This window comes from Panthera leo, chromosome A3, assembly GCF_018350215.1.
Source record: "Panthera leo isolate Ple1 chromosome A3, P.leo_Ple1_pat1.1, whole genome shotgun sequence".
In the NCBI taxonomy this organism is placed as follows: domain Eukaryota; kingdom Metazoa; phylum Chordata; class Mammalia; order Carnivora; family Felidae; genus Panthera; species Panthera leo.
The window spans coordinates 27,614,308-27,641,523 of record NC_056681.1 but is presented as its reverse complement, the minus strand read 5'-3'; the positions used below and the strand labels follow the sequence as shown (position 1 = coordinate 27,641,523).

Below are 27,216 nucleotides of genomic sequence, written 5' to 3'. Positions count from 1 at the left end.
TAATGTTTATTTATTTTTGAGACAGAGACAGAGCATGAACGGGGGAGGGCAGAGAGAGAGGGAGACACAGAATCGGAAGCAGGCTCCAGGCTCTGAGCCATTAGCCCAGAGCCTGATGCGGGGCTCGAACTCACGGACCACGAGATCGTGACCTGAGCTGAAGCCGGACGCTTAACCGACTGAGCCACCCAGGCGCCCCAATACAATTTTAATTAAATGCAGAGTAAAGGGGATCAACAAATGCTGTAGGATTCTCTGAAAAGATAAATAGATTCGAATGGTCAGGAGAAGACATCACAGTTTACCTATTATCTAGACTTAGTTTACTGATTTGGTAGAAAGCGTGTTTCTAAAAGTTTACCACTTTTCCCTTTATGTCAAATTTTGCATTAGTTCAGGTAACATATATTACTGTCTTCTACCAGTTTCTATTAAGTTTCCTCCTGTATTAAATAAATCAGGAGGAAATTATTTGTTTTTAAATTTAATGAAATCAAGTATGACTTTCAAATGGCACAATTTGAGGGATTAAGGATCTATAATTAAGGATCTACTGATTATTATGCAAGGTTCCTGAATGATTTGGATTGTTACAAAAAGACATTGAACTTTGATGTATGTCTTTATTCCCTTCCTGGTTTCATAACCATTGGAGTCAGGCTAACAGTTGGTACTCCCGGCTTTGCCACTGTTCTATCTAGTCTTTTAGCACTCCTACTTGAGCTATGGAAAGATACTCTTGCCAATGATTTCTGTGGAATGTATAAATGGTAGTAATGTTGATAGGTCTGTCCTCAGTGCCATTTTTCCCTTCCAGGCTGTCTTGTAAAGAGCATCCAAACTTTAGATGATGCAGAATAGAATTAGGGCCAGCGTGGTTTTAAGTATGTTTCTTGTTTTTTGTTTTTGTTTTCTTTCTCTTTTTTTCTTTTTCTTTTACTTTCCGGGTAATAGGAAACACTGTGGTTGACACAGTTGGGATCTAGTCATTGGTTAATAGGTAGAAGAGTCAGAGGTATATATTTTTTTTATTTTAGCTTGTTGTATTTTTTATTTTTCTTTTAATTGACATCCAAATTAGCATATAGTGCCACAATGATTTCAGGCGTAGTTTCCTTAGTGCCCCTTAACCATTTAGCCCATCCCCCCTCCCACAGCCCCTCCCGTAACCCTCAGTTTGTTCTCCAGATTTATGAGTCTCTTCTGTTTTGTCCCCCTCTCTTTTTCTATATTATTTTTGTTTCCCTCCCCTTATGTTCGTCTGTTTTGTCTCTTAAAGTCCTCATATGAGTGAAGTCATACGATTTTTGTCTTTCTCTGACCAATTTCACTTAGCATAATACCTATTCTCCAGTTCCATCCATGTAGTTGCAAATGGCAAGGTTTCATTCTTTTTGATGGCCGAGTAATACTCCATTGTGTGTGTGTGTGTGTGTGTGTGTGTGTGTGTGTGTGTGTGTGCGCGCGTGTGTGTGTGCGTACGTACACATACACATATATACCACATCTTCTTTATCCGTTCATCCATCGATGGACATTTGGGCTCTTTCCATACTTTGGCTATTGTTGATAGCGCTGCTATAAACATGGGGGTGCATGTGTCCCTTTGAAACAGCACACCTACATCCCATGGATAAATGCCTAGTAGTGCAATTGCTGGGTCGTAGGGTAGTTCTATTTTTAGTGTTTTGAGGAACCGCCATACTGTTTTCCAGAGTGGCTGCACCAGCTTGCATTCCCAGAGTCAGAGGTATATTTGAGGCCATTATTATAAGATGGTTTTTTTTTTTCTTCACACATGCTTTTTAAAAATAATTCCTTGGACTTTATGCATTTTGTGTTTGCAGTTTGAAGAAAACAGGTCTGAAACAAGGTCATACCCCCAGCTGCTTCTGAACACATTGACTGCCAGATCTCCAAACATCAAGTCCACCTTCATTCGCCAACCTGTCTGACATGTCGGGACCCGTGCCAAGCAGGGCCAGAGTTTACACAGATGTTAATACGCACAGACCCCGAGAGTACTGGGATTATGAGTCACATGTGGTGGAGTGGGGGTAATTATTTCCTCTTACTTCACTGTCCTCACTCATAGGGTTGATTCTTGTATACTTGTTGAGTAATTTGTGTTAGGAATCCTTCCTGACTGCATTTATAAACCTCAAGATTAAAACCTGATTTGTGTTTTCTTCAGCAGTGAAGAAGCAACGTATTGCTTTGGCAAATTAACAGTTTTGTTGGGCTTACCATTTAAAAATTACTTCTGTCTCTTATTCTTTCCTTGGACTTACATATTCTGGATAAAAGGCTGGTAACAAAGAGTTACATGTCAGCTTGTCTCACCTAAGGGCTTTGTAGTTAGGTGAGAATTAATACTTGAGAGATTTTAAAAACCATACTCTTACGTAAAGTATTTTTGAGGTCAGAGAATGTTGTCCCATGATGATACTGAAGGATGAAACAGTTCTCCAGAAAGATGTCCTCTTTCTGATAGAAACAAAATTAAACCCTTATCAGCGTTTACTCTTACCATGAAGCAAGCCATGTGTAACGTGGATTTAAGCCCCAATTCCATTTTGAACAGTTGCAGTCTACCTCCGTAGTTGTGTTTGCCCCTATTCTCTCTGCAGTCTCATTTGGATGTTTGTATCTCTTGTCCCAACATGTAGGTATTTAATTGATCAGGTCATACTAACTGTGATAAAAGCATTTTGACATCCAGTGCAAAAGAAAGCAATTTGGAAATGCATAAAGCAGTAGCTCCCACATGCTACATTTTATATCTATTCACATGTGATGTATATAACCTGTAAGTGGTTAAAGATAGTCTCCCAATATTGACACAAGGGGGTATGTAATCCTGATTGGGCCGTGATTCTTAACAGTAAATGCATTGCCTCTGCACAAGGAGTTACAGTGTGCTTCATAGATACCATCAAGAACCAGTGGTACAATATCAATAAATGTTGTTATTGATAACCTAACAATTCCTCACTTGTCACAGGCTTCAAATTCTAGGAATACTTGTGTTTTGCTAACAAAATTTGAACCACTGTCTTTGAATTGAGTGCTTTGCACTTAGTTCTGCTTAAATAACACTAAACAGCCCTTCCGAGGTTTGGCATGGCACTCTTGGCTCACATGCATTTGTTTTCTGTGTCTGCCACAGGAGAACTCCACCAGAATTAAGAGCCTCCTCCCCAGACCTGCCTTAATACAGTGTCCGTTGTCCTTAGTACCATCCGCCTTGTCTGTTCATTTCACTTTCTTTTTGGCTGCTTGAGGACAATGGATGGCTAATTTGTTACATGTTGGATTTTCAGTGCCCCCAGCAGGAGTAAATAGAATTTTGACTTACTCTTTAAAGCAAAGTCATCTAAATTGTAATCAGAGGCAGGGATAAAATGTTGGCCTTTCCCTTATTTTTTACCTCTGATGTTGCTAGTGGTCATGGAATATGGGTAAAAATAGAGGAAGAGGCCCCTAACTATGATTCATGATCTGTAGTGTGATTTGCAAACTTTTTACATGGACTGTCCTCAGAGTTTGCCTTGGAGGGCAAGTGGGAAGTCAAGCCTATATGTTTGAAAGCCACTTACCTGCAAAAAGGTCCATGAAAAATCTGCTTCTAATGTGTGGCTGAATTGAAATATTCTTACAACATGAATTGACTTCCTGCTAGGTGCCGACACCGGGCCAAGGCACGAGAGGCCAGAGGTATATAAAAATTATCCTCCAAGGGAAAGCTGTCTGTTGTTGGATATAAATACATAACAAACCCTAATATGAGGTAGCTATGTGTGGCATGCCAGTAGAAATGTAAACAGTGTGGGATTTGAAAAAATAATTGAAAGACTTAAACTTTTCTAATTCTAGGATTTAGAACACACATTTTTAATTAATGGCCCGATTTTTAAAATACAGAGAAACCAATTTGGGAATTATTGGAAATGCCTTTTATTTCTTTTACTCCTACTGGTAGTAGAGTTTTTAAAGTTAATTAGTGCCTTATAGTTTGAACTTTTAAAATCATTGTGACTTTGACTTTTTTTGTTCACAGTAATCAAGATGACTACCAACTCGTTCGAAAATTAGGCCGGGGTAAATACAGTGAAGTATTTGAAGCCATCAACATCACAAATAATGAAAAAGTTGTTGTTAAAATTCTCAAGGTGAGTATAAGAAGAAAGAGATTATAATTTCAGGAGTATTTGGGATTTAGATTTTTAAATAATAGTGATACCTTTTTTTTAAAGTAGCGTTTGAAAAGGTTTTTATAATGCTTTAACACTTTTATACTGTATTCTCTGAAGTTGATAGACGAGGTTATCTGTTGTTGTTGTGAAAGAGGGCTCAAGTGAGCAAGAGGCAGAGAGGGAGAGAAAGAAGTGGGGCTCTCCCGAAGCGGGATTCGAACTCACTAACTGTGAGATCATGACCTGACCTGAAGTCAGGTGCTTAACCAACTGAGCCACCCAGGCGCCCAGAAGAGGTTGTCTTTATTTGACAGATTAGGAAATTGAAGCAAAAGAAGCAATTTGGCTCAAGTCATACAGCTCAGCGAGATTGTGGCAGAGGAAGGGAGTAAAGGTTCAGTCTTCTCTCTCCCAGGTCTTGCCTAATACTGATTTCCTATATTTTCAGTTATATTCCATCCTTTTGTTTTCAGTAAGTTGTTACCTTTTCTGTGTGAGGCTAAGGAGTCCAAACGCAGGCCTTTAAATGGCAGGCAGTTGCCGTCTGCGCAGCTAGTGTGATGTAAGTGCCTGCGACGGGCACTGCTGTGTGTGCTCCAGCTCCGGCTGGTAATTACTTCGCAGTAGTGCAGGTCCAGTGTTGCTTGATACTCTTCTCCAAAAAGGAAATAAAAATTTGTATTTATATACGAATTCCCCTGATTTTTAAATGTTGGCTCAAGAGTTTTTAAAAACACTACAGGAGTGCCTGGGTGGCTCAGTCGGTTAAGCATCTGACTCTTGATATTGGCTCAGGTCATGATCTCTTGGTCCGTGAGGTTGAGCTGACAGCACTGAGCCTGCTCGTTATTCTCTCTCTCCCTCTCTCTCTGCCCCTCCCCCACTTGCTCTTTTCCATTCTAAAATAAATACATAAACAAATACATACATACACACACTGTGTAGGCCAGGTTTGGCCAGGGGGCTACCAACATGCAACTTGGAAGTTACTTACGACTGTACTGTGCACTGTCATATGCCAGGAACTTAGCATATAGTTCCTTGCTATAGGAACTTTCCCATATTTGATACTGAGAAGCAAAGGTTCCCAGACTTCATCAATTTACAGCCACCCATATTGAGTCAGTAACTTTTAAGTAGTTAAGTCCAAAAAACAAAAAAATGTTTAACTTGGGTGCCATTTCAAACGTTATACACTGGGGCACCTGGATGGTTCAGTCATTTAAGTGTCCAACTCTTGATTTCGGCTCAGGTTATGGTTTCACAGTTCATGAGATCAAGCCCCAAGTTAGGCTCTGCACTGACAGCACAGAGCCTGCTTGGGATTCTCTCCCTCTCTCTCACTCGAGCACACGTGCACACCCTGGCTCGCTCGCTCTCCCTCTCTGTAAGTAAATAAATAACTTCATAAAAATTAAAAAAACTAAACTGTTATACACAGAAATTGAAAGACAATATAATTTATTTTATGCTTATATGACCATAATTGATGAGCTTTGGGATATATACATCTGTTGATCACTGCACAGCTTCTCGAATGTTGGAATCATTTGGACACTAATAGACTCATTTCCTTTTCAACATTGGTTTTTGTGTAGTACTTACTTTTTGTCACAGGAAGGGCTGAAAACCCAGCTTTGCAAAAATACACCATCAAAAGGAATGTAGTGCAATCTAATGTTGAAACTAAGAACAACCTCAGGTTGGTAGTATACTCCTTCCCTGGCATATTTGGATATTAATTGATATCTCCCTCAAAACTTAAAAATCTCACAGAACCCCTATGAATTTGTGGGGGATGCCTTGGCATACCTTTTGGGAACCGGAAAGTTTATCTGTCTTATATGTCACATGTAGGAACAGAACTAAGCCCGAAATTAGAACATGTGGATTCTAACCCAAACTCTAAAAGTAATTAACCTTGGTAATCCTTTTAATCTAAGATGTTTTGTTCATCTGTGCAAATGAGATAATCTTGCTTTCTCTGTCTTTCTCAGTTGTTATGGGGATCAAATAAAAAATTATATAGAGGGTACTTGGGTGGCTCAGTAGGTTAAGTGTCCAGCTCTTGGTTTTGGCTCAGGTCATGATCTCATGGTTTGTGCATTTGAGCCCCGCATTGAACTCTGCTGACAGCGCGGAGTCTGCTTGGGATTCTCTCTTCCCCTGTCCCTCTGCCCCTCCCCCCGTCTCAAAAATAAATAAGTAAACTTAAAAAAAAAAAAATCTGTATATAGAAATATACTTCAGAGGTTGAAATTCTGTGTAAATTGTAGGATGATATGTATGTGGAGAGGGATATGGTAAAATAAAGTGAGGTGTTATCTAGTGTCATAAAAGGCACAAATAGTTGGTCTCACAGTTCAGAAGAAGCTGGTGGTTAGGGAAAGCTCCCAGGAGCTGTTTTCAGGCTCTGAATGGGGGGAGGATTTGGATAGGTATGGGTGGGAGTAGAGAAGGGAAGAATCCACAAGATAAGAAAAGAGGAAGGAATAAGTGAGAGAAATCTTTCCTGTGGAAGATGTTGAGTGACCATGCATGGAAGGTGAACTTGGAAAGGAAAGTTAATTGGTGGTCAGCTGGAAAAGATAATCTCTGCATTTCCTTCAAGTCTTAAAAGGTAGCTCAGTAGGTTGGGCTTCAGACTCTTAATTTCCACTAAGGCCATGATCTCACGGTCTTGGGATTGAGCCCTGCCTCAGGCTCCGTGGAGCCTGCTTGGGATTCTCTCTCTCCCTTTCCCTCTCCTTCTGCCTCCTCCTCTGCTCCTGTGCGTGCTCTCGCTCTTTCTTTAACAAAAAAACAAAAAAAAAAAGGTAACATGATTTTTCTCTCTTCTAGGTTGTTGGGAGTCATTGATGATTTTGAGTGAAGGGGGGTTTGGAAAGATTTTTTTTTTGTATTCCAGTCTTTTCCTAACTGTACTGTATATTTCACTGTAATTATATAGAAAGATGGTTGTAAATATAGATGAAGTTCGTTCATAAACTCTATTTAAAATTTTTGATCTCTCCTACCTATTTATTAAGACAAAATAGTTGCGTTGATCACATTAAATTAGAGTTTAAGTCACCCGCCTGGTCTATCACAAACCAGCCTTGTAAGTTCACAGATTTTAAGGATTCTGTAGGAAAAAAATTTCATTAACCAGTAGCCTTAGCTGTAAGTTTTAGCTATAAGCCTTAGCTATAGCTGGCAGTTGGAAAATAGTGATTTAGTGGAAAACAGGTGATAGATTGATGGGTTAGTCCCTGGAAAGTAGATCTCCCAGATACTCTAGCAGATCACAAAGATCTGATAGTTGAAGCAAAAAGAGGAGACTTCTCATCAGCTTGCTTCTCAGTCAGTGTACTGAGTTCTAACAGAAGCAAGGCTAAAAGCTGTGGATTGAATTAAATGTAGACCATGGGAGTCTCTATAAGTAACAGTTTCCATATATTGTCTACTTTGCATTGGGCCCTATTCTATCTGTGATATTTACATTACAACAGTTCTACAAGGCAAGTTATAAATTCAGATACATTTGGGGTGCCTGGGTGGTTCAGTTGGTTAAGCATCCAACTTTGGCTTAGGTCGTGATCTCTAGGTTCGTGGGTTCGAGCCCCATGTGGGGCTCTGTGCTGACAGCTCGGAGCCTAGAACCAGCTTCAGATCTGTGTGTGTGTGTGTGTGTGTGTGTGTGTGTGTCTCTCTCTCTCTCTGCCCCTCCCCTGCTTGCACTCTGTCTCTCTCTCTCTCAAGAAGTAAATAAACATTAAAAAAAAAAATTCAGATACATTTAAGTGCTTTTCCCAAAGCTGCATAACTACAAAGCTGGATTTTGAGGATGGTCTGTTTCTAAGACTTGCTTGTTTCTGTACCTCCTGCTTAGAACTTAAGACAAGGTTAATTTACAGTATGGTTTGGTAGTTCCTAGACCTGGATTATCAACCTAGGAAATATCTAAGAATAGCTCTCTAACTCCATTCTCAAGATTCTGATTCAGCAGATCTAAGTGGGACCTGGGAATCTGTATATTTAAGAACACAGGTAACTATTAGGGACACCTGGGTGGCTCAGTCAGTTAAACGTCTGACTCTTGATTTCGTCTCAGGTCACGATCTCCCCATTTGTGAGTTCGAGCCCCGTAATGGGCTCTGTGCTGGCAGTGTGGGGTCTCCTTGGGATTCTCTCTCCCTCTCTTTCCATCCCTCCTCTTCTTGCTCTCTTTCTCTCAAACTTAAAAAAAAAAAAAAAAATCCAGGTGACTGTTGATCATGAAGTTTGGTAACCACTGATCTTGTTGATGAAGAGACAAAACATACTTAAAACAATTTCTAAGAATTCTATGCAGAATATCAATAGTCTGAGGTGACTGATGCCCTGGGAAAAACCTCATGGTCCAGTGTAGCAGATACGGGCCACGTGTGGCTTTTGAGCATTTGAAATGTGGCTAGTACAAATGGAGATATGCTGTGAGGATAAAATATAATTGATTCCAGAGGCTTAGCACAAAAAAAATATAAATTATTTATTAGAATTTTTATATTGATTTACAGGTTGAAATGATAAGATTTTGGATATATTTTGTTAAATATATTAAAATTAATGTGGTCTGTTTCTTTATACTTTTTTAATGTGGGTACTAGAACATTTAAAATACACTTGTGGCTTGTATTGTATTCCTTTTGGACTATCACTGTTTTAGACTATTTAGAAGGAAGGCTTTGTGGAGGAAGTGCAGTTGGACCAAAGCCCACCCCAGAAAAATGAAAAGGATTTCTGTACGAGAACCGATGTAGAAATGATGGGTGAGGACAAAGGCACATGGGAGATATACTCAAGGGACTCTGCAGAGTGGTCTTTTTAAAATGGACGCAGCAGCTCATTTATAGGAATATTGGTGATAAAGCTAGGCAGATATTAGGGGTTGTGTCCCAGCCATATTCTGAGATATGTGCTCTTGTCGATCATTTTTACCCATAATGAAAGGCTTACAGAACTTAGGTAATTTGCCCCTAGTCACACAGCCAGCAATGAATGTAAGATTCACGTTACGTAGTCTGATTCCAAGTCCCACATTTAACCACAAAGTTATGCTACACAAAGATGATTTGGTCATCCTTGCTGTTGGTCCCGACTTCCCCTCTGTAGGGTGGGGGAAGTCGATAGACTTAAAGGAAGGAATGGAAAGAGCCCATGTTTCATCCTAATTGTCAGAGACTTTTACAAGCTATGTCTTAGTATTACTAATAACTTACAGTCCTAGTTTGTATAGTTTTAAAAAGTTGACATGCGGGGCGCCTGGGTGGTTCAGTTGGTTGAGCGACCGACTTCGGCTCAGGTCATGGTTTCACAGTTTGTGAGTTCGAGCCCCGCGTCGGACTCTGTGCTGACAGCTCAGAGCCTGAAACCTGTTTCAGATTCTGTGTCTCCCTCTCTCTCTGCCCCTTCCCCGCTCACACTCTGTCTCTCTCTCAAAATAAAATAAAAACATTAAAAAAAAAATAAAAAGTTACCATGCTATGATTGATGACGAATTAAATGCTAGTTCTGCAGAGGTTTGCTCTTTGGGATGAAATCTTTTTTCTTTCAACTCAACATTTGCTGAGTCCCTGCAGAATCCCTGGCACAGGGCTAGGAGAAGGGGATTCAGAGAGGAGATGGACACATACCCTTTCCTTCAAAGAGCTCATAAGTAGCCATTTATGTATTACATTTACATGTTGAAATACTCTGAAATAATTTCACCGATGTACTTTTACCCTTTCAGCCAGTAAAGAAGAAGAAAATCAAGCGTGAAATAAAGATTTTGGAGAATTTACGAGGCGGTCCCAATATCATCACACTGGCAGACATTGTAAAAGACCCTGTGGTGAGTATGGTAGGCGCTGGCAAGGCCCACCAGGGCTGAGGTGGTGTTTGACCTGGAGCACAACTGGCCTCTTTATTTTCCCCCTCTACCGTTAAGTCCTGCTTTAAAAGTGCTTAATCAGTTATACCATTTAACTAGCTTGGGTCTTTCTTTCAAAGAGACCTCCACCCACAGACTATTTCTTATTCTTCTAGGCTAAGAGACTGATAGCACTGGAAACTGAAATGTGTTAATCCATTTTGCAAACTCAGGTCCGATGCCGATGGGCGATGGGCGCATTGTCGGGCTGCCTAGAGCCTGGTGAGACTTCAGCTCCATGTCTTCTGTTTGAAATCCATCCCAAAAATGACCTAAGTGTGGTGGTGATCAGAGTGGGGAGGGCTCGTAGCAATAGAGGGTTTCCTACTACTGAGGCAAGGACTACCAAATTCACCACGTAGTATCTGCCAACATTGTGCCTACTAAAGCTGCCAGGGCTATTGCTAATGTGTGTTTTCTTTTTCTTTCCCCTAGTCACGAACCCCTGCCTTGGTTTTTGAACACGTAAACAACACAGACTTCAAGGTATAATATATAACCAACCATTTCAAGGTGTTGGGTTTTTAGACCACATAGAAAGCCTTTTAGCAATGTTACTATTAGAAGAGCTTCCTTCTAACATGCTTCGAAAGAGCTTTTCATCCTTACTTAAGATAGAGAATTTATCCTTATTTTAAGATAGGGAAACTCACGTAGAAGCAATGTCTACTTTCCACATCTTGGTATTTCACTCTTTTGTTTGTTTTGTGCTCTTTTTAGTTACCAATACATTTACTTCTCACCACCTTTACCATTCATTTGACACTTTCTACAGATGTCAAACCTAATAAAAGCCACAGAACGTGTTCAGTCAGGATCTGGCTGTAGGGATTTCACGTTAAAACAACTGTATTCGAGAAGGAATACATTGTGTGTGTACAAGCAAGGACTGCTTATACCTTGGGATCCCTCAGAAATTCTGGGCTATAGATCTCAAAAAGGGGGTGGGTAGAGAAGCATGGTACAAACTCTGGCATAACACCGACCTCTACAACAGATCTCTGACTTCCAGCCCATCTGGTAGCCTCCTTATTTCAAACAGTTCTCAATTCGAGTACAGCAGAGGAATGTGGGCACTCTCTGGGGTTATAAGCTGTAAAGGTACTTGACTTGCCTTTTCACAGTCCTGTAGTAAGAATGTTATGTGTCAGTAAACGGGTGAATCCTGTGAACCCTTTGCTGGGAGGATGAAAAAAAGGAAAGTAAGTATTTTAGAAGCAGAATGATAACTTGAAGGAAAACTGTCAGGATATCACTAACAGCTGAATGATACATAGATTTTAAAAAAAAAATCTGCAGCTTCTTGGAACCTGGAAAGGATACACAACAGTTCAGAGTTTACTTTCAACTTGGGATGGGAATAGTTCTGTCAAATTGACAGATTTGGCAGGGAGCCATCTTGCATACCAGCTGGTGACCCATAGTGCCTATATAACTATATACATCAAAGGTGGGTTAGTTCCCTACTAAGGAAAGGTGTGTATTTGCCAAAATGCCTTATATCGGAAGGTCTGGAGGTAAATGCAAAGCAGACTAAACTTCAAATGTATGGTATCAGTGCATGTTGCATGTGTAAATTGGTACGTTCCCAACAGTGGGTTATAGCTTAAGCAATACAAGTTTAACTAAGTCTTCACTTTTGCATATAGAGTTAAATACCCAAAGTATCTCTTTTAAAAAGTAAGTTTCTGTTGGAGAAGTAGAGACTGATGAACAGACACATCCTGGAACGGTAGCAAACGAGCCAAGTCTTGGTTTGAATTACTACAAACAAAGATGAGAAATTGCCTTCCTATCAGCATTATTTCACAGCTTATATGTTGCATTTGTCTTTAACAGCAATTGTACCAGACGTTAACAGACTATGATATTCGATTTTACATGTATGAGATTCTGAAGGTAAGGGAACCTGGGATACTAAATATCTTTAGTTTGCTCTTCCTTTTGTTAAATGGTCCAGTTAACTGTGGAGAAGCCAGTGAATTAACTTTGGAAAGTATGTTGAAAGAAGGGGCCTCTTCATGTAAGTGTTTAGTTAGTTAATAGCATCAGAACCCTGCGCTAATGTAAGCATTATGGAATAGAGTCTAGTAGGAACGTAATTTAGAATGCTTTGGAAATGGTATTTGGAAGTGAGCTGGGGCCCCTTTAAAAAATGCTTGTAATCTCCATCGTACTCCTGTGAAAGTTACAATTAGATCGTCAAAACTTAACAAAAATAACTTCTGATATGCTGGCTTGTGGTATACTTTATTTTACTTAAAATTCTACAAGTAAAACAGTAAACTCCAACTCAGCCCTCAAAGGGTCATCGTCCTAAGGATTATGTAAATCTCTGCTCAAAGATTGCTGATTTAGAGTGGACTTTGATTTCTAACATGAGATCACCAATTGTCTTGCTCCTAGTAAGCATTAAGATCATCTCTATAGATGAGAAAATTGTGAAGAGGTGGCTAAAGATTCTTACTAAATGAGGGTTGCTATAAAGCCTGCATTTGAATTTTAGTAGTACCCTAAAGAGGCTATCCCAACAGAGATATTTGATCTCTCCATTGGCTCCTGCAGTATTGTGACAGGCGTGACTTCACAAAGTTAAAGGATATACTTGTCTAGCCCTGGAAACCATAGGAACCGAAGTTGCCCTTCAGGAAGGACAAGAACTTAGCCAATGACATCAGCTGGCTTAAAGGCTGGGATTAGCAAACCCCAAAGGTTATGCTACTCAGTTCACCTTAGTTTGAGATTGGACATGGTTTTCAAATCGGATTTGATGTAATAAATCAGGTACAGGACAAACAATAAAATTTTTGGCTTTGTGGGCCATAGGTTCTTTCTCACACTATCCCTGTGGTCACACAAAAGCAGCTAGAGATGATACGTAAACAAATTGGTGTGGCTGTGTTCCAATAAAACAGTCACGAAAAGAGGCAGCGGGCCGTATTTGGTCCATGGGCTGTGATCTGCCAACCTCTGTTGTGTGCTCTTAGCTGCTAGAAGATTATTGTTCTTTGAATGAGAGGTTTGTAGAACAGACCAGTTTTCTTGTTTTGAGGGGCCTGTGTTTCTGAAAATGATCCAGCCTTTGGGTAAGGGGGAGATACTGGAAGTGTTGCAATTGGTATATTCTTTCGGTGTTTTTCAACAGAAAGGATGTTGAAACAACAGTGCAGGGACAGAACTTGAAGTCCAGAGGCTAGGAGTTTTCTTGACTGTGGGATCTTGAGGAAGTCTCTGAATAAGAGCTGTGGGAGTGATTGTCCTGTTCTTGACTCACAGGGGTTTTGTGAGGCTACAAGGAAACCTATGGTGAAAAAAGTAGAAGACTTGAAGAAAGTCACTCTTAAGCAGGCTCTTTCTTTCTTATCTGTTCCTCCTACAGGCCCTGGATTATTGTCACAGCATGGGAATTATGCACAGAGATGTGAAGCCCCATAATGTCATGATTGATCACGAGCACAGAAAGGTAAAGTGATAGACCGACAAGTCTTATTTATCAATATGATAGAGTTTAGGCACTTGATAAATGTTTGGTAAACGAATGAACTCATTAACAAATCATAATGTTGAAACCACTATCATATTCCTAAGAATGCTATCAAGAAGGAAATAGATTTGGGGCGCCTGGCTGAGTCAGTAGGTGGAGCATGCAGTTCTTGATCTCGGGGTCGTGAGTTCAAACCCCATGTTGGGTGTAGAGATTACTTTTAAGAAAGGAGGGGGACGCCTGGGTGGCTCAGTCAGTTAAGCGTCCGACTTTGGCTCAGGTCGTAATCTCATGGTTCATGGTTTTGGTCCTCTCATGGGACTGTGTGCTGACAGCTCAGAGCCTGGAGCCTGCTTTGGATTCTGTGTCTCCCTCTCTCTCCGACCCTCCCCAGCTTGCACTCTGTCTTTCTATGTCTCAGAAAGAAATAAACATTAGAAAAACAACAACAACAGATTAGTGGGCAAAACATTAACTTTGGGCAGGGAAGCTGGCTTCTAGTTTCATTTATTAAATAATTAATCTCTTGGGAAACTCATTTACCTCCTTTTTCTTTTATAATGGGTATAATAATAATTGCTCTGCATGCCACTAGACTATTATGAGAGTCAAGTATACACGGCTGTGACATAGATAAAATATTCAAAAAATGCTGCTGCTTATTAGCAAGTGTCATGAGGCCCCCGAACTTTACAAATGCTTTTAATGAGAGCTACACTGACCACATGACTTTATAATCAGTTTTTTAAGGTGACCAAGCCCACCTTTTATAGGCAGTAATAGCTATCTGTTGTATACTTTGGGGACATAGTTGATTTATTCATTCAACTAATATTCATTTAGACTCACACTGTTTAATAAGTATTGTTCTAGAGGCTGGGGATATATGTGTGAGGCAAATAGACAAAAAAATTCTTGTCCGTAGGGAGCTTGCATTTGCAGGAGGCTGGTGGAATAGAAAGTTAATAGTGATATTACTGGAAGAGGGGCACCTGGGTGGCCCAGCTGGTGCTGACTTTGGCTCAGGTCATAATCTCACGGTTTAGTTCATGAGTTCGAGCCCTGCATCAGGCTCACTACTTGTCGGCGTAGAAACCGCTTCGGATCCTCTGTTCCCTCTGATCCTCTCTCTGCCCCTCCCCTGCTGATAGTCTCTGTGGTGATGTGGAAGAGAAATCATAAATAGGGAATCGTAAAGGGTGTTAGGGTTTTAAATAAGGTTGTAAAAGAGAAGGTTTCATTGGGAAGGTGACGCTTGAATGACATTTGGAGGGAACCAGCCATGTAATCTCAAAAACAAATGTGTCCCAGATAGAGGAAATGGCAGGTGCAAAGGCCCTGAGGCAAGAATGTGCCTGGCATGTTGGATAGATAGAGCTAGATAGAATGAACAGGGGGGAGCGAAACAAAATGAGATCAAAGAGATAGAGAACCACATCATGTAAAACCTTAAAGATCGTTGTCAGGCCTTTTCTCTGAAGATGCAGAGCTTTTTTTGCAGGGTTTGAGCAGAGGGTTGACATGCTGTCACTTAAATTTTTAAGAATTCATTACACATCTTTTAGAACAATTAAAAATAGTGACAATACCACATGCTGGCAAGGATGCAGAGAAACTCCATCTCTAATGCACTGCCAGCAGGAACATGGAGTGGCCCAGCCATTTTGGAAAATATCAGACTATTGTTTCTTAGTTTGTTGGTTTCTTTTTTTTTTTTTTTTTTAACGTTTATTTATTTTTGAAAGAATGCAAGCAAGGGAGGGGCAGAGAGAGGGGGACAGAGGATCTGAAGCAGGCTCTGCACTGACAGCAACAAGCCTGATGTGGGTCTTGAACTCACAAACTGCGAGATCATGACCTGAGCCGAAGTCGGCCACTCAACCAACTGAGCCAGCCAGATGCCCCTACTTTGTTGGTTTCTTAAAAAGCTAAACATATGCTTACCAAACAGTCCGGGAATATGGCATTTATCCCAAAGAAACAAAAAACTTAGGTCCACCCAAAAACCTATATATGGACATAGCTTTATTTGTAATAGCTCAAAATGGAGAAAAACCCAAATGTCCTTCAGTGGGTGAATGGGTAATTGAACTGTGGCATTATGTGGTAGTATTACTAAGTAGTATTCTTCAGCATTAAAAAGGAAAGAACTAGGGGCTCCTGGGGCTGGCTTAGTTGGTGGAGCATGTGACTCTTGGGCTCGGGGTTGTAAGTTCAAGCCCTGTGTTAGTTGTAGAGATTATTTAAAAATAAAATCTTTTTTAAAAAAAGGAAAGAACTACTAGTAATGCACCAACTTGGTGAATCTCATCCTGAGTGAAAAAAAGCAGTCACAAAAAGTTACATTAATGGGTCCATTTTCAAAATGACAAAATTGGAGCTTGAAAACAGGGGTTGCACCAGGGGTTAGGAAGTGAGGAGAAGGGATAGCACAAGGGATATATGTGGTGATTAAACAGGTCAAGGTCTTCTGGAAGTTACCTGAATCTACATGTGATAAAATTGCAAGAACTACACACAAATGCATGTATATCAAACTGAAAAATAAGATCTTCCTGAATCATAATCATTTTTAAATGAAAAGCTTTTGGTCTTTCAAAAGTAGAGAATAGAGGCGCAGGGCAAGAGTGAAAGCAGGGAGACCAGTTAGGAAAAGAGACTGTTCCAGGAAGTCAAACAAGAGATGGTGGTGGCAGTGGATGTGATGATCACGGTCAGAATATGGTAGAGCCATTTGTCAGATTTGCTGTGAGGTGTAAGGGAAACAAGAACCCAGGGTGAAAATTTTTGGCCTGAATGACAGGATGAATAGAATTACTTTTAACTGAGAGGGGAGAGGCTGTGGGTGAAGCAGGTTTTGCAGGGAGTGTTCAGGAGGTTTTGTTTGATAGGTCTATAGGGTGGCTAAAAGAGTCAGTTGGCAGGAGGCACAGGCTGGGGAGTCTAGTGGGGGAAGGCTGAGGTGCTGTGTGTGAAGCCATAGACCAGAAATGGTCATCTGGAAGTACTTGTTGATTTAAAAAAAAAAAAAAAAAAAAAAAAAAAAGTCAAGGAGAGCTCTGAGGCACTAATGTTAAGGGGTTAAAAAGAAAAAGCATAAAAAGGTTATGCTTTCTTTTGTGCTTTTTATTACATTTCCACTCATTGCTGATACAAGGTAAACGCTGTACCTAGTTAACAGTGAACTTACATGGACAGGCCCAGAGTGATCGGCATTACTCAGGCCCTACTGCTTATACTTGAGATCATGGTCATGCTTTGCACAGTGAGCAAATAAGCTTGCCTCTTGGGCTTGCCTACTGCTTTTTCCATTTTGAGGATACAGTTTGGTCAGAATTGTTTGTGTGGCTTTTCCCTTACTTCGTTCACTCAGCAAATATTTTTTTATTTTTCTTTTGTGTACTGGGCATTATGTTGCATTCTAAAAATTGCAGAAATGAATTACACAGTCTCTTCCCTTAAGGAGCTTACAGTGCATATTGAAAAAGAAAGAGAGAAAACGAATATACAGTAAAGAGTTGTAGGTTCTATTAAAGAAATATATTTGGGGTTCAGGGGACTAAAGGCATGGGTTAGTTCTACTTGGATAATTAGAAAAGACTTCACTGAAGGGCTAACTTAAATATCTCAAAAAGTAGGGATATGTTCAGTAGGAGTCTAGGTTGGATAGCAGAAGACATTCTAGTCAGAAGAGCAGTTTGAGAAATTGTGCAGAAATGCAGAATAGATGGTGTTTTTCGGAAACTAGAAGTCTCACTGGAGCACAGGAACTAGATCATGGAGAACCCTGTATGCCAAGCCAAGAAGTTTGATTTTCATTCTAAATGCTGTAAATAGGTAGTCACTGGAAAGGTTTCAGTAGTGACATGGCTGGTATTTTTAAGAGTATTCTTTTTTTCCCCCAATTTATTTATTTATTATTATTATTTAACGTTTATTTATTATTGAGAGACAGAGAGAGACAGAGCATGAGCATGGGAGGGCCAGAGAGAGGAGGAGACATAGAATCCGAAGCTGGCTCCAGGCTCTGAGCTGTCAGCACAGAGCCCAACGTGGGGCTCAGACCCACCAACTGCGAGATTATGACCTGAGCCAAGTCGGACGCTTAACCGACTGAGCCACACAGGCTCCCCTTTTAAGAGTATTCTGATGGCAGTGTGTGGGGTAGCATGAAAGATAAAATTGCTCATGATTTATTCTTACCTTTTTTTAAATTTCAGCTACGACTAATAGACTGGGGTTTGGCTGAGTTTTACCATCCTGGCCAAGAATACAATGTCAGAGTTGCTTCCCGATACTTCAAAGGTCCCGAGCTACTTGTAGACTATCAGGTGAGAAGAGAAGGGCGGATAAAATTTCGGTCCTGTGTTTTGCACATAATTTGTAAAAATGTCGTTTTGTGCATTTGAGTAGGCCATTTATGCACATACATGGCTGTCCCTTTTATATGAATGTAAAACATGAGTCACTTCAGTTCATCCATCATAACTTGTTCTTATTTTCATAACGTCAGGAGAATATGAATAGATCTGCATTTGATCCTAACTGAAGAGAAGGTACACCAGAGATACTCTTTGGAGTCAAATTGAGAATTGTAAGGTTTAACCAACCTTAAAATAAACTCAAAAATGTTCTCTTGTGATTTTCCTAAATTGTATTTTAAAGACCTTCCCCTTGACCAAAAAAGAACAAAAGCCCTCTTTCTCCTCACAGGAACAAAATCCTTGGGAGTACCTTTCATGCCCGCTCCTTGCAGGTGTTTTTATCAGACACATTGAGAAGTTCAAACTCTGTCCTAGAAATGGCTTTTCTGGGATCTTGAAGCTATAATGCAGAGCCCAAAACACATTTTATGCATAAAAATATTCTTCACAACATTGTTTATAATGGTGATGAAAAACAAAACACTATCTAATTATAGGAGAAATTAAAGATTAAATTCTGAAACATTTATGCACTAAAATAATGCTACACATTAAAAGGTTTCCATGGCCTGTAACAGTTTGGGACCTTCTTAGGTAAGTGAAAAGAGTACATTCCAAATAGTATACAGATTGTTTTGAAACGGGGGTGGGGCGGGTATATAGAAAAAAGACTGAAAAGAAATACATGAAGGTGTTAACTGGTTTTTGGACTTTTGGACTTTGGGTCAGTGGAGTGATATATATTTTTAATAGCAAAGCAGTATTTTATTTTGAATTGCAAGATATTTCATGTATGATAACTATTTTTTTTTTTTACTTTAATGCAGATGTATGATTATAGTTTGGATATGTGGAGCTTGGGTTGTATGCTGGCAAGTATGATCTTCCGGAAGGAGCCATTTTTCCATGGACATGACAATTATGATCAGGTGATAATTTTGTTCCTATTAGGGAACTTACTGGTTTAACTTAATGATGGCTAGATCTGCCTACCCATTTAGAAACTACTACGGATCTTGCTAAAATACGGATGACCAGCCCCCACTTGAGACTTGTTAATTCAGAATCTTCAAGGGGGGGCCCTATAATATCTTCAATTCATTGCTTATTCAGCCAAACTGACATTGATTTTCAGACTGGTGTTTTGGGAGCCTTTTGAAATCAGAGTTTTTCTCTTAGTCATCTTAATTTGCAGTGCTTGCTTTATTGCAAAATATACGTGTAAATTTTTCATTTTTTTATTTTTATAAGTTTACTTATTTTGAGAGAAAGTGTGAGCAGGGGAGGGGCAGAGAGAGAGAGAGAAAATCCCAAGCGGCCTCCAGGCTATCAGCACAGAGCCCGACACAGGACTCGAACTCATAAACCATGAGATTGTGACCTAAGCCGAAACCAAGAGTCAGATGCTTAACCGAATGAGCCACCCAGGTGCCCCTGAAAATTATTTTATAAAACATATACAATTAAAAGAATACTGGTTTAAGAAATAAAACATTACCTTAGAATCTCCTAGTGTAAGCTTTCATTAAAGAGTTGTTTCCCCCAACATGTTGGGACTGTTTCCTCCAACGTGTTGGGTTTTATATGTAGTGTTTCTGTGATCCTTTTGTCTCTTTATACGGATTAAGTTGATGTTTGTAGATGATGTTTTTTATACTAGCTTCACTTTCCCATAAAGAATAAGGGGCCATTTCTTTCAAAAGAACCTGGAATGATTCTAGGACATTGTGGAAGGTACTGTTGCCTTATTTGAGCACAATGACCATTTTTAATGAGTCAAAGAATACCACCTGAATTCAGTTAAAAATCAGTAACCCTATTCTCAGGACCATGCAGTCCAAGCAGTACAGAAAAAAAGAATAGTCACTTCTCTCAAATAGTTCATAGTCTATCCAGTAAGGGAACTGAACATATAAGGAAATAAGTTACAGTCATAAATGTCAGAGCAGAATCATAGACCAGGTACAAAAGGCAGTTGTGGTGGGAGAGTGGTCTGAATGTACAAGAGCAGCTTCCCAGAAGAAGGGACATCTTCAGTTGGGCTGTGAAGCAGGACAGTGCTTGATCAAGGAGACATTTCAAGGGGAAGGAAGCAGGTTATAAGACCATTTGTTCGGGTGCCTGGGTGGCTGAGTCGTTAAGTGTCCGACTTCAGCTCGGGCCGTGGTCTCATGGTTTATGAGTTCAAGCCCCACATCGGGCTCTGTGCTAACAGCTCAGAGTCTGGAGCCTGCTTCGGATTCTGTGTCTCCCTCTGTCTCTGCTCCTACCCCGTTCACGCTCTGTGTCTCTCTATCCCTCAAAAATGAATAAACGTTAATTTTTTTTTTTTTTTTTTTTTTTTTTTTTTTTGCTTTTTTCCTGACACCTTCACATTGAGTGATAATTTAGGGAATTTTATATGGAAATCCATTCCTGCCATGCAAAGAAATTTGAAATATATTGTTAGAAGTCAGCATTCATACCTGTAGTCATGGTGACCCCTTTCTGTTAATTCAGTTAAAGCCGGTTGATTTAATTATGTAATGTGTTTGTGGTGTGGGTTTTTGTGTCTCTTCAATCCTAGTTGGTGAGGATAGCCAAGGTTCTGGGGACAGAAGATTTATATGACTATATTGACAAATACAACATTGAATTAGATCCACGTTTCAATGATATCTTGGGCAGGTAAGTCCTAAAACAAAATAGTTACATTTTCTTTGCCAACACACTTTTCTCTGCAAGTATGTCGGTGGTCTGGCCATGCAGGGTGCTGTATGAACGGGTCTGTTGTAAAAGGATTGCACCAAATGGCCTATTTCCCAGATTCACTTACCAGGAGTTTGAGTGTGGAGATTATGGTTACAGATTCCTGTCAAGTGAATGAAATGTGTAGAGTCAAAAACCAAAATCTCTTGATTTAGCTTGTTTCTCCAAATGACAAAAGCCCTCTCTAAGGGAGAAATAGGAAAAGGAAATGCATGCTTCAAGACTGATTTGCAAACCGTGAATGCTGACAATAGGAATTAGACACAATACGAATCGATTAGCCACTTAACTGGAGGAGGTGGACTTGCCTGATGAAAAAAGGCTTCTGCTGGCCAAGTGGCAGAGATGCCAGGAATTGCTGTGGGGGTGGGAAAGAGGCCTGGTGACCCAGCCACCTGACCTCTTTGCTACACAGGACAGGGGCCCTTAATCCTATCAAGTAACCTGAATTATGTTTTGTAGAATCGTGAGGACCCAGATTTCTCTTTTCTGCAACACTGCTATTTCCAGTCTCTCCAATTAGCTTTGTTGTCTCCCTAGTGGCAGAGGGTACATGACCTACTCTCTTGAGTTCTGATCTCTCTTTGCTATTGGCTGGGCTCCTAGCCACTAAAGAAAATGTAGGAGTGAAATGTTGGGCTTCTGTGCCCCTCGGTCTATTTCTCATTCCCACTTTGGCTCTACAGACACTCCCGTAAGCGATGGGAACGCTTTGTCCACAGTGAAAACCAGCACCTTGTCAGCCCCGAGGCCTTGGATTTCTTGGACAAGCTGCTGCGATATGACCACCAGTCACGGCTTACCGCAAGAGAGGCCATGGAGCACCCCTATTTCTGTGAGTCTAACTGTCCAGTCCACAGAGCCTGTGCAGGCCCACCCAGGAGACTGTGCAAGGCAGGGGAGAATATGTGTTGTGGAGAAAGCTCTGGGCCCAACAATTGAAATCCCAACTGCCTTTAGCTTGCCTTCAAGTTACTTGACTCACGGTGAACCTCGGTTTCTTCAGATGGGAGACAGTAATGGCAACAGTCTTGCAGAATTGTTGGGAGGACCGTGGTTGTCTCTCTCACAGGCTACTTGACCCGTGATCACTCCTAAACAAACTGCTTTACTTCCTGTGTGGGAGATATTTCGCAGTGGCTAGTCTGGAGTAGTTGGATTAGAACGGCAACCTTTTATCTGGCCTTGTCTGGCACTCGTTCACTGGAGAGAGTCAAAGAGGTTTGAATATCTTATTGTATGAACATCTTGACCTGGGTTTGTGAGCATAGCTAACTGTGCTGTTCTGAATGTAAATGCCACTTAGTCCCACCCCATCCTCACTGTGACATTAGCCTTAACGTTGGATCACTCCTTGGGGATTGGTGGGATGGTTTTATAGTGAACTGATTATAATCCTGCCCACTCTTCTGTGCCTGACGCAAATGGACAGGCTGATTGAGGTGGAGAGTGAGGTCTGTGGTAATAGCATCAACCTGCACAAACCTGTAGCTTTTGCCCATTTGACACCATGCTTGACCAGCTGAGCTGCGGACTGAAATAAAAGCAATTTACTCTGATAAAATATTACTGTCTTGGCCAGGTTAGATTGTATTGTCTCATTAAAACCTAACAAGATCCAAAAAAAAAAAAAACTAACAGGATCGTTTTGTTTTAAATCAGCTTTTCTATGGATAATGACCACATCTTCCTTCCATTTGGTTTAAGAGTTGGCCTTTACCACAGTTTGGTAGGAAAGATAATCCTATTTTATGTTAGTTGTTTAATTCATGGTGAAGGTTCTTGCCACTTTATGTTCTTCTGGGAATAACATGGACTATAAATAAAATACATACAGAGAATGAGGATGGCTGCTTTAAGGCCCCAGACCATTACCTTCAAGTGTAACAGAACTTAACCCTTTTTGTTTTCTCTAGATACTGTTGTGAAGGACCAGGCTCGAATGGGCTCATCTAGCATGCCGGGGGGCAGTACGCCTGTCAGCAGCGCCAATATGATGTCAGGTCAGTTCTCTGCTAACTTTCCTGGGGGGGGGGGGGGTGGTGTAGAAATCAGTTATTTTTAGTTTTGCTCCCTCTTTGTGGCCTGATTTCTTATGGCCCTTCTTTTTTCTATAATGCTGATCTTCTTCTTGACAGTACTGACCTGTGTGGTCTCCTCACCAGGCTTCCAAATGCTTTTTTGACACCTGGTTATGTTAGTGACACTGCCTTGAGTAGGGTATCGACAGTCGCTTTTAGGCCAGAGTCCCAAAAATTTCTCACGGAGAGGCTTGAAAGTCCCAGTAAACTATGAAAAGTAAAAGGAGATCTTTGTCTCACAGTTTAGAGTGACAGTAGTTGCATGATTCCCAGAAACAAGATTAAGAAATTGAGGGTGGGGGTAAAGGTGTATAGATCTGTACGTGTACAAGGATGCTTCTCCAGTTTTCTCCCAGAGCATCTGTCATGTGCCTAGCAAATTGTAAAGGTTTGTATGAAATGATTTTTCATTATTGTTGAGTCTTCTTGATTGAAAGCAAGTTTGTGTGTAGAATACACACTTTTGTAAAAGAAACAGTAGACTTATCCCCTAAGAATTCTACATGTAGGTAACATCCATATGGGTGTACTTGTAGTCAGGACATTTAGTCAGACACCCTCAAAGAACTGTTGTCACAATTCTTTTTTTAAAGAACTAGCTACCTTTTAGAACTCAAGGTATCTTGAGGTATCCTCAAGGTATGTTGCCTATGGGCAAAATGATATATATCCAAATCCAAGGCTGCTGATTGTAGCCTTATTTGTAAGAGCAAAACATTCCAGCTTTCAGTAGGGAACTAATAAAATGAATTATGGGATATCCATTCAGTGGAAAGCTATATGGCCAGAGAAAAGAATAAATGTTTCATGTTCTTTTTTACCTCTAATTCCAAAATAGTCATGTGGAATAAAAACAAGATTCAGCACCATGTCCAAGGCCAGGAGTGGCAAGAATACATAATCACATTTTTATATGTGATTTTTATATGCACATTCTTACATAATTATATTCATATATATGCATAAAATATTTGTGGAAGGATGCACCCCAAAAATGGTACCATAAGTTGGCCAAGCAAAAGGGTAAGAGAAATTTTTCACTACATACTCTTCTGCACTTTTGGTATTTTGAACCATGAGAATTTATTACCCGTTCTAGAAGTGTATATGTAACAATTTGAAAATTAACTGGATGGTTGAGGAAGGCAGTCTAACTGGTAATTCTGGTCATTAGATGAGTAGAAGAAACCAAATAAATTCTAAAACACCATTTTCGCATTTCCCCACCGAAAATGACTTTTGGTAATTTGGAAAGCTGCCAGCTAACTAGGCGTCATGATGTAAGAACACGTGAGCTTTGGCTCTAGCCTCGTGCTGTTCAGTAGAGCCGAGACTAGCCACATGTGGCTATTTAGATTAGTTAAAATTGAATACAATTTAAAACACAGTTCCTTAGTTGCACTAGCCAGATTGCAAGTTCTCATTAGCCACTTGTGGCTAGTGACTACCATATTCACAGAGATGACAGAGCAGAAAGTTTGGTTGGAAAGCGCCGCCCTGGAGACAGGCCTCTGTTTTCAATTCAAGGATAGTTGCTACTTACCAGCTGTGTACTTTGTACAAACTGCTTAAACTCCCCCAGCTTAGATTTCTTTACCTGTCTCTTCAATTGACTTAGAAATTAATTGTAACTTGAAATTAGATTTAATTTGTAAAAATCTGGCTGTGTAGAGGCCTTCAGAAAAAAAAAGAATTACTGGGGCGCTTGGCTGGCTCGGTCGGAAGAACATGTGACTCTTGATCTCCGGGTCATAAGTTCAAGCCTCATGTTGGGTGTAGAGATGACTTAAAAAAGGGAAAAAGAGAATAACTGTTGTGTCACTTTTGAAACAGGTGAAAAACCGGGGACTAAGATTTCCATGGTTGGTGTCTGGCTCATTGTCAGCTGTTTTCTTTTAGGGATTTCTTCAGTGCCAACCCCTTCACCCCTTGGACCTCTGGCAGGCTCACCAGTGATTGCTGCTGCCAACCCCCTTGGGATGCCTGTTCCAGCTGCCGCTGGCGCTCAGCAGTAACGGCCCCTTCTGTCTCCTGATGCCTAAGCAGAGGTGGGGGAGTCGACGCTCTCCTTGATGCAGCTTGCGCCTGGCGGGGAGGGGTGAAATACTTCAGAAGCACCGTGTCTGAACCGTTGCTTGTGGATTTATAGTAGTTCAGTCATAAAAAAAAAAAATTATAATAGGCTGATTTTCTTTTTTTTTCCTTTTTTTTTTTTCCTTTTCTTTTTTTTTTTAACTCGAACTTTTCATAACTCAGGGGATTCCCTGAAAAATTACCTGCAGGTGGAATATTTCACGGACAAAATTTTTCCCCCCTTTTAAATTTAATTTCTCATCACTAAAGAACAAAGATGAACCAGCCTCAATCCCGGCTGCTGCATTTGGGTGGAGATCTCTTCCCATGTCCATCATTGCTCCCCCACCATCCCACACTTTGGGGGATTTATATCTCATGCTCTTCTCCAGAGATTATAAAAATGTAGCTTCTTCAAGGGAGGTGGGAAGGAAGAAGGAAGGGAGGACCCAACCTACAAGAGCGTTGTGCTGCTGGTCACTTTTATCACTTTACTCCAAGTGCTTCAGTGGGGTTGTCATGGTGAATCTGGTGGAAATATGTCTTCGTTTCATTGAGATGCTGAATATCACCTACCCAAAGTGCAGACAGGTCCTGAAAACTTCAATCTGAATCATGTCTTATTAACCGAGCCCTAAATCCAACTCACTTAGACTTCTAGTTCCAGTTTAGTTTAAAATGTTAATACCTTCCCTCCCAGTCTCCTTACCTTGGTCCTCTCCGCCTTCATCTCCCCACATGCTCTGTAGCTGGTGGGAGGGGGAGGCAAAATCTTTTCCAGTTTTCTCTGACTTGGCCATTTTGAATTCAGTTAGTTACTGGGCTTAACTTATTGCTTTTTGCAAAAGAAACAAACATTGTCTATATAGGTTTCATGCTAGCAACTCTTTCAGAGCTAATGGAAGATGTGGCCACACGGAGTTTCATTTTAAGCTTCCTGCCTTCTTTTCTTCCTTTCTTCCCCTTCCTTCACATGCCATCCAGTGAGAAGACCTGCCCCTCAGTCTTGTAAATGTCTCTGAGAGGTAGGAGCAGAGCCACTATCTCCAGTGAAACTGAAATGGTAGACCTGTAATTGTGGGAAAACTATAAACTCTCTTGTTACAGCCCTGCCACCCCTTGCTGTGTGTATATATATAATACTTTGTCCTTCACATGTGAAAGATCCAGTGTTGGAATTCTTTGGTGTAAATAAACGTTTGGTTTTATTTATCAAGGTTAGATTTAAGTTCCCTGTGTAAAGGTCTCGCTGGGTGGGTGTCTCACGTTCACATCTGAGGGGCCTGCAGCCCTGTACCGTGGAGGCTTCCCAAGGCCCCCATTTTTATACACCCCTCATTTGACCCATGGTACCGGGCAGGGCAGAGAGGCCTTAAAAAAGCACCACAAGCCAAAGCGTCTCTGGGGATTAAGGATCCTTTGCCATAAAACTCATTTTGTGTCTCAGCAGTGCAGGGATTGGGGATGGAAAAGTCGCCAGTTTTTGTGTGTTTGTGTGTGTGTAAAGTGGATTTTCCACTGTAATCCAACCACCTAAGTTTATCAGGTGCTTCACTGAGGAAGCCTAGTTTTTTAAGCACAATAGCAAAACCATCAGCTCTGTATTTTCTCCTATTCTTTCATTACAGTAGCTGCTTGTGGGAACTAGGAAAAATTCTTCCAACATATTTTAAGGCCTAAAGTCTTAGTTCCCCTTTCTCCTACCTTTATAGATCATAAGCCTTTCTCGCCTGGGCGCCATAGACAAACATAATTGTTTCAGGAGTTGAATTTAATGAACTTATCTAACTTTATAACCCATCTTGGCTCTAGTAACTTTATCAAGGTGGTGGCTTTCGTGAATAATAATGGTAAACTTTAGAGGAAGCTAAAGCCTCCTTTTGTAATGCTTCTCAACCATAGGGAAAACATTCTGACAGTGTGGCAGGGTGATTTTCTTTCTTGTGGCCACTTACAGTGGATATTTATTGTTCTTGACCCTTTTATGCCCTAGAATGCTGTGGGGGTTACCATGTGGAATTTGTGCAGAAGCTAAAAGCACCGGATGTGCCAGAGATGCAATTTGTGATTACGTTTGCACTGGATTGTGATTTGAACAGGACACTTACGACTAATGAATTCTTTCTTTTGAGGTGGGGAGGAGGGTTGTAAATCGAGACTTCACATCCCACCCTTGTAGCTCAGAGAATCTAGTTGTGGCTGAGGCTGATGTGGGGAGCTGCAGACAGCTGGACCTCCTAACACGCATCAGGCCTTGCAAGAGACGGAAGGTGAATGC

The 27,216-nt window shown here is 40.7% G+C and overlaps 1 protein-coding gene across 4 annotated transcripts in view; it reads left to right on the top strand.

Moving 5' to 3' along the window:
• Positions 1 to 26,155, top strand: part of CSNK2A1 (casein kinase 2 alpha 1) — a 53,582-nt gene extending 27,427 nt beyond the window's left edge. For 3 of the 4 annotated variants that reach the window (XM_042931359.1, XM_042931361.1, XM_042931360.1), the window contains exons 2-13: positions 1,848 to 2,057; positions 4,061 to 4,172; positions 9,949 to 10,050; positions 10,564 to 10,614; positions 11,968 to 12,027; positions 13,508 to 13,591; positions 17,833 to 17,943; positions 18,864 to 18,965; positions 20,603 to 20,703; positions 21,471 to 21,619; positions 22,701 to 22,787; positions 24,765 to 26,155. In XM_042931359.1, the coding sequence (XP_042787293.1) occupies positions 1,957 to 2,057; positions 4,061 to 4,172; positions 9,949 to 10,050; positions 10,564 to 10,614; positions 11,968 to 12,027; positions 13,508 to 13,591; positions 17,833 to 17,943; positions 18,864 to 18,965; positions 20,603 to 20,703; positions 21,471 to 21,619; positions 22,701 to 22,787; positions 24,765 to 24,880 (1,176 nt within the window). In that variant the 5' untranslated portion in view covers positions 1,848 to 1,956 and the 3' untranslated portion in view covers positions 24,881 to 26,155. Of the gene's footprint in view, positions 1 to 1,847; positions 2,058 to 4,060; positions 4,173 to 7,037; positions 7,135 to 9,948; positions 10,051 to 10,244; positions 10,351 to 10,563; positions 10,615 to 11,967; positions 12,028 to 13,507; positions 13,592 to 17,832; positions 17,944 to 18,863; positions 18,966 to 20,602; positions 20,704 to 21,470; positions 21,620 to 22,700; positions 22,788 to 24,764 lie in introns of those variants that run through there. The other variant, XM_042931362.1, reaches the window with a different exon arrangement.
• The last annotated feature ends 1,061 nt before the right edge of the window (positions 26,156 to 27,216 follow it).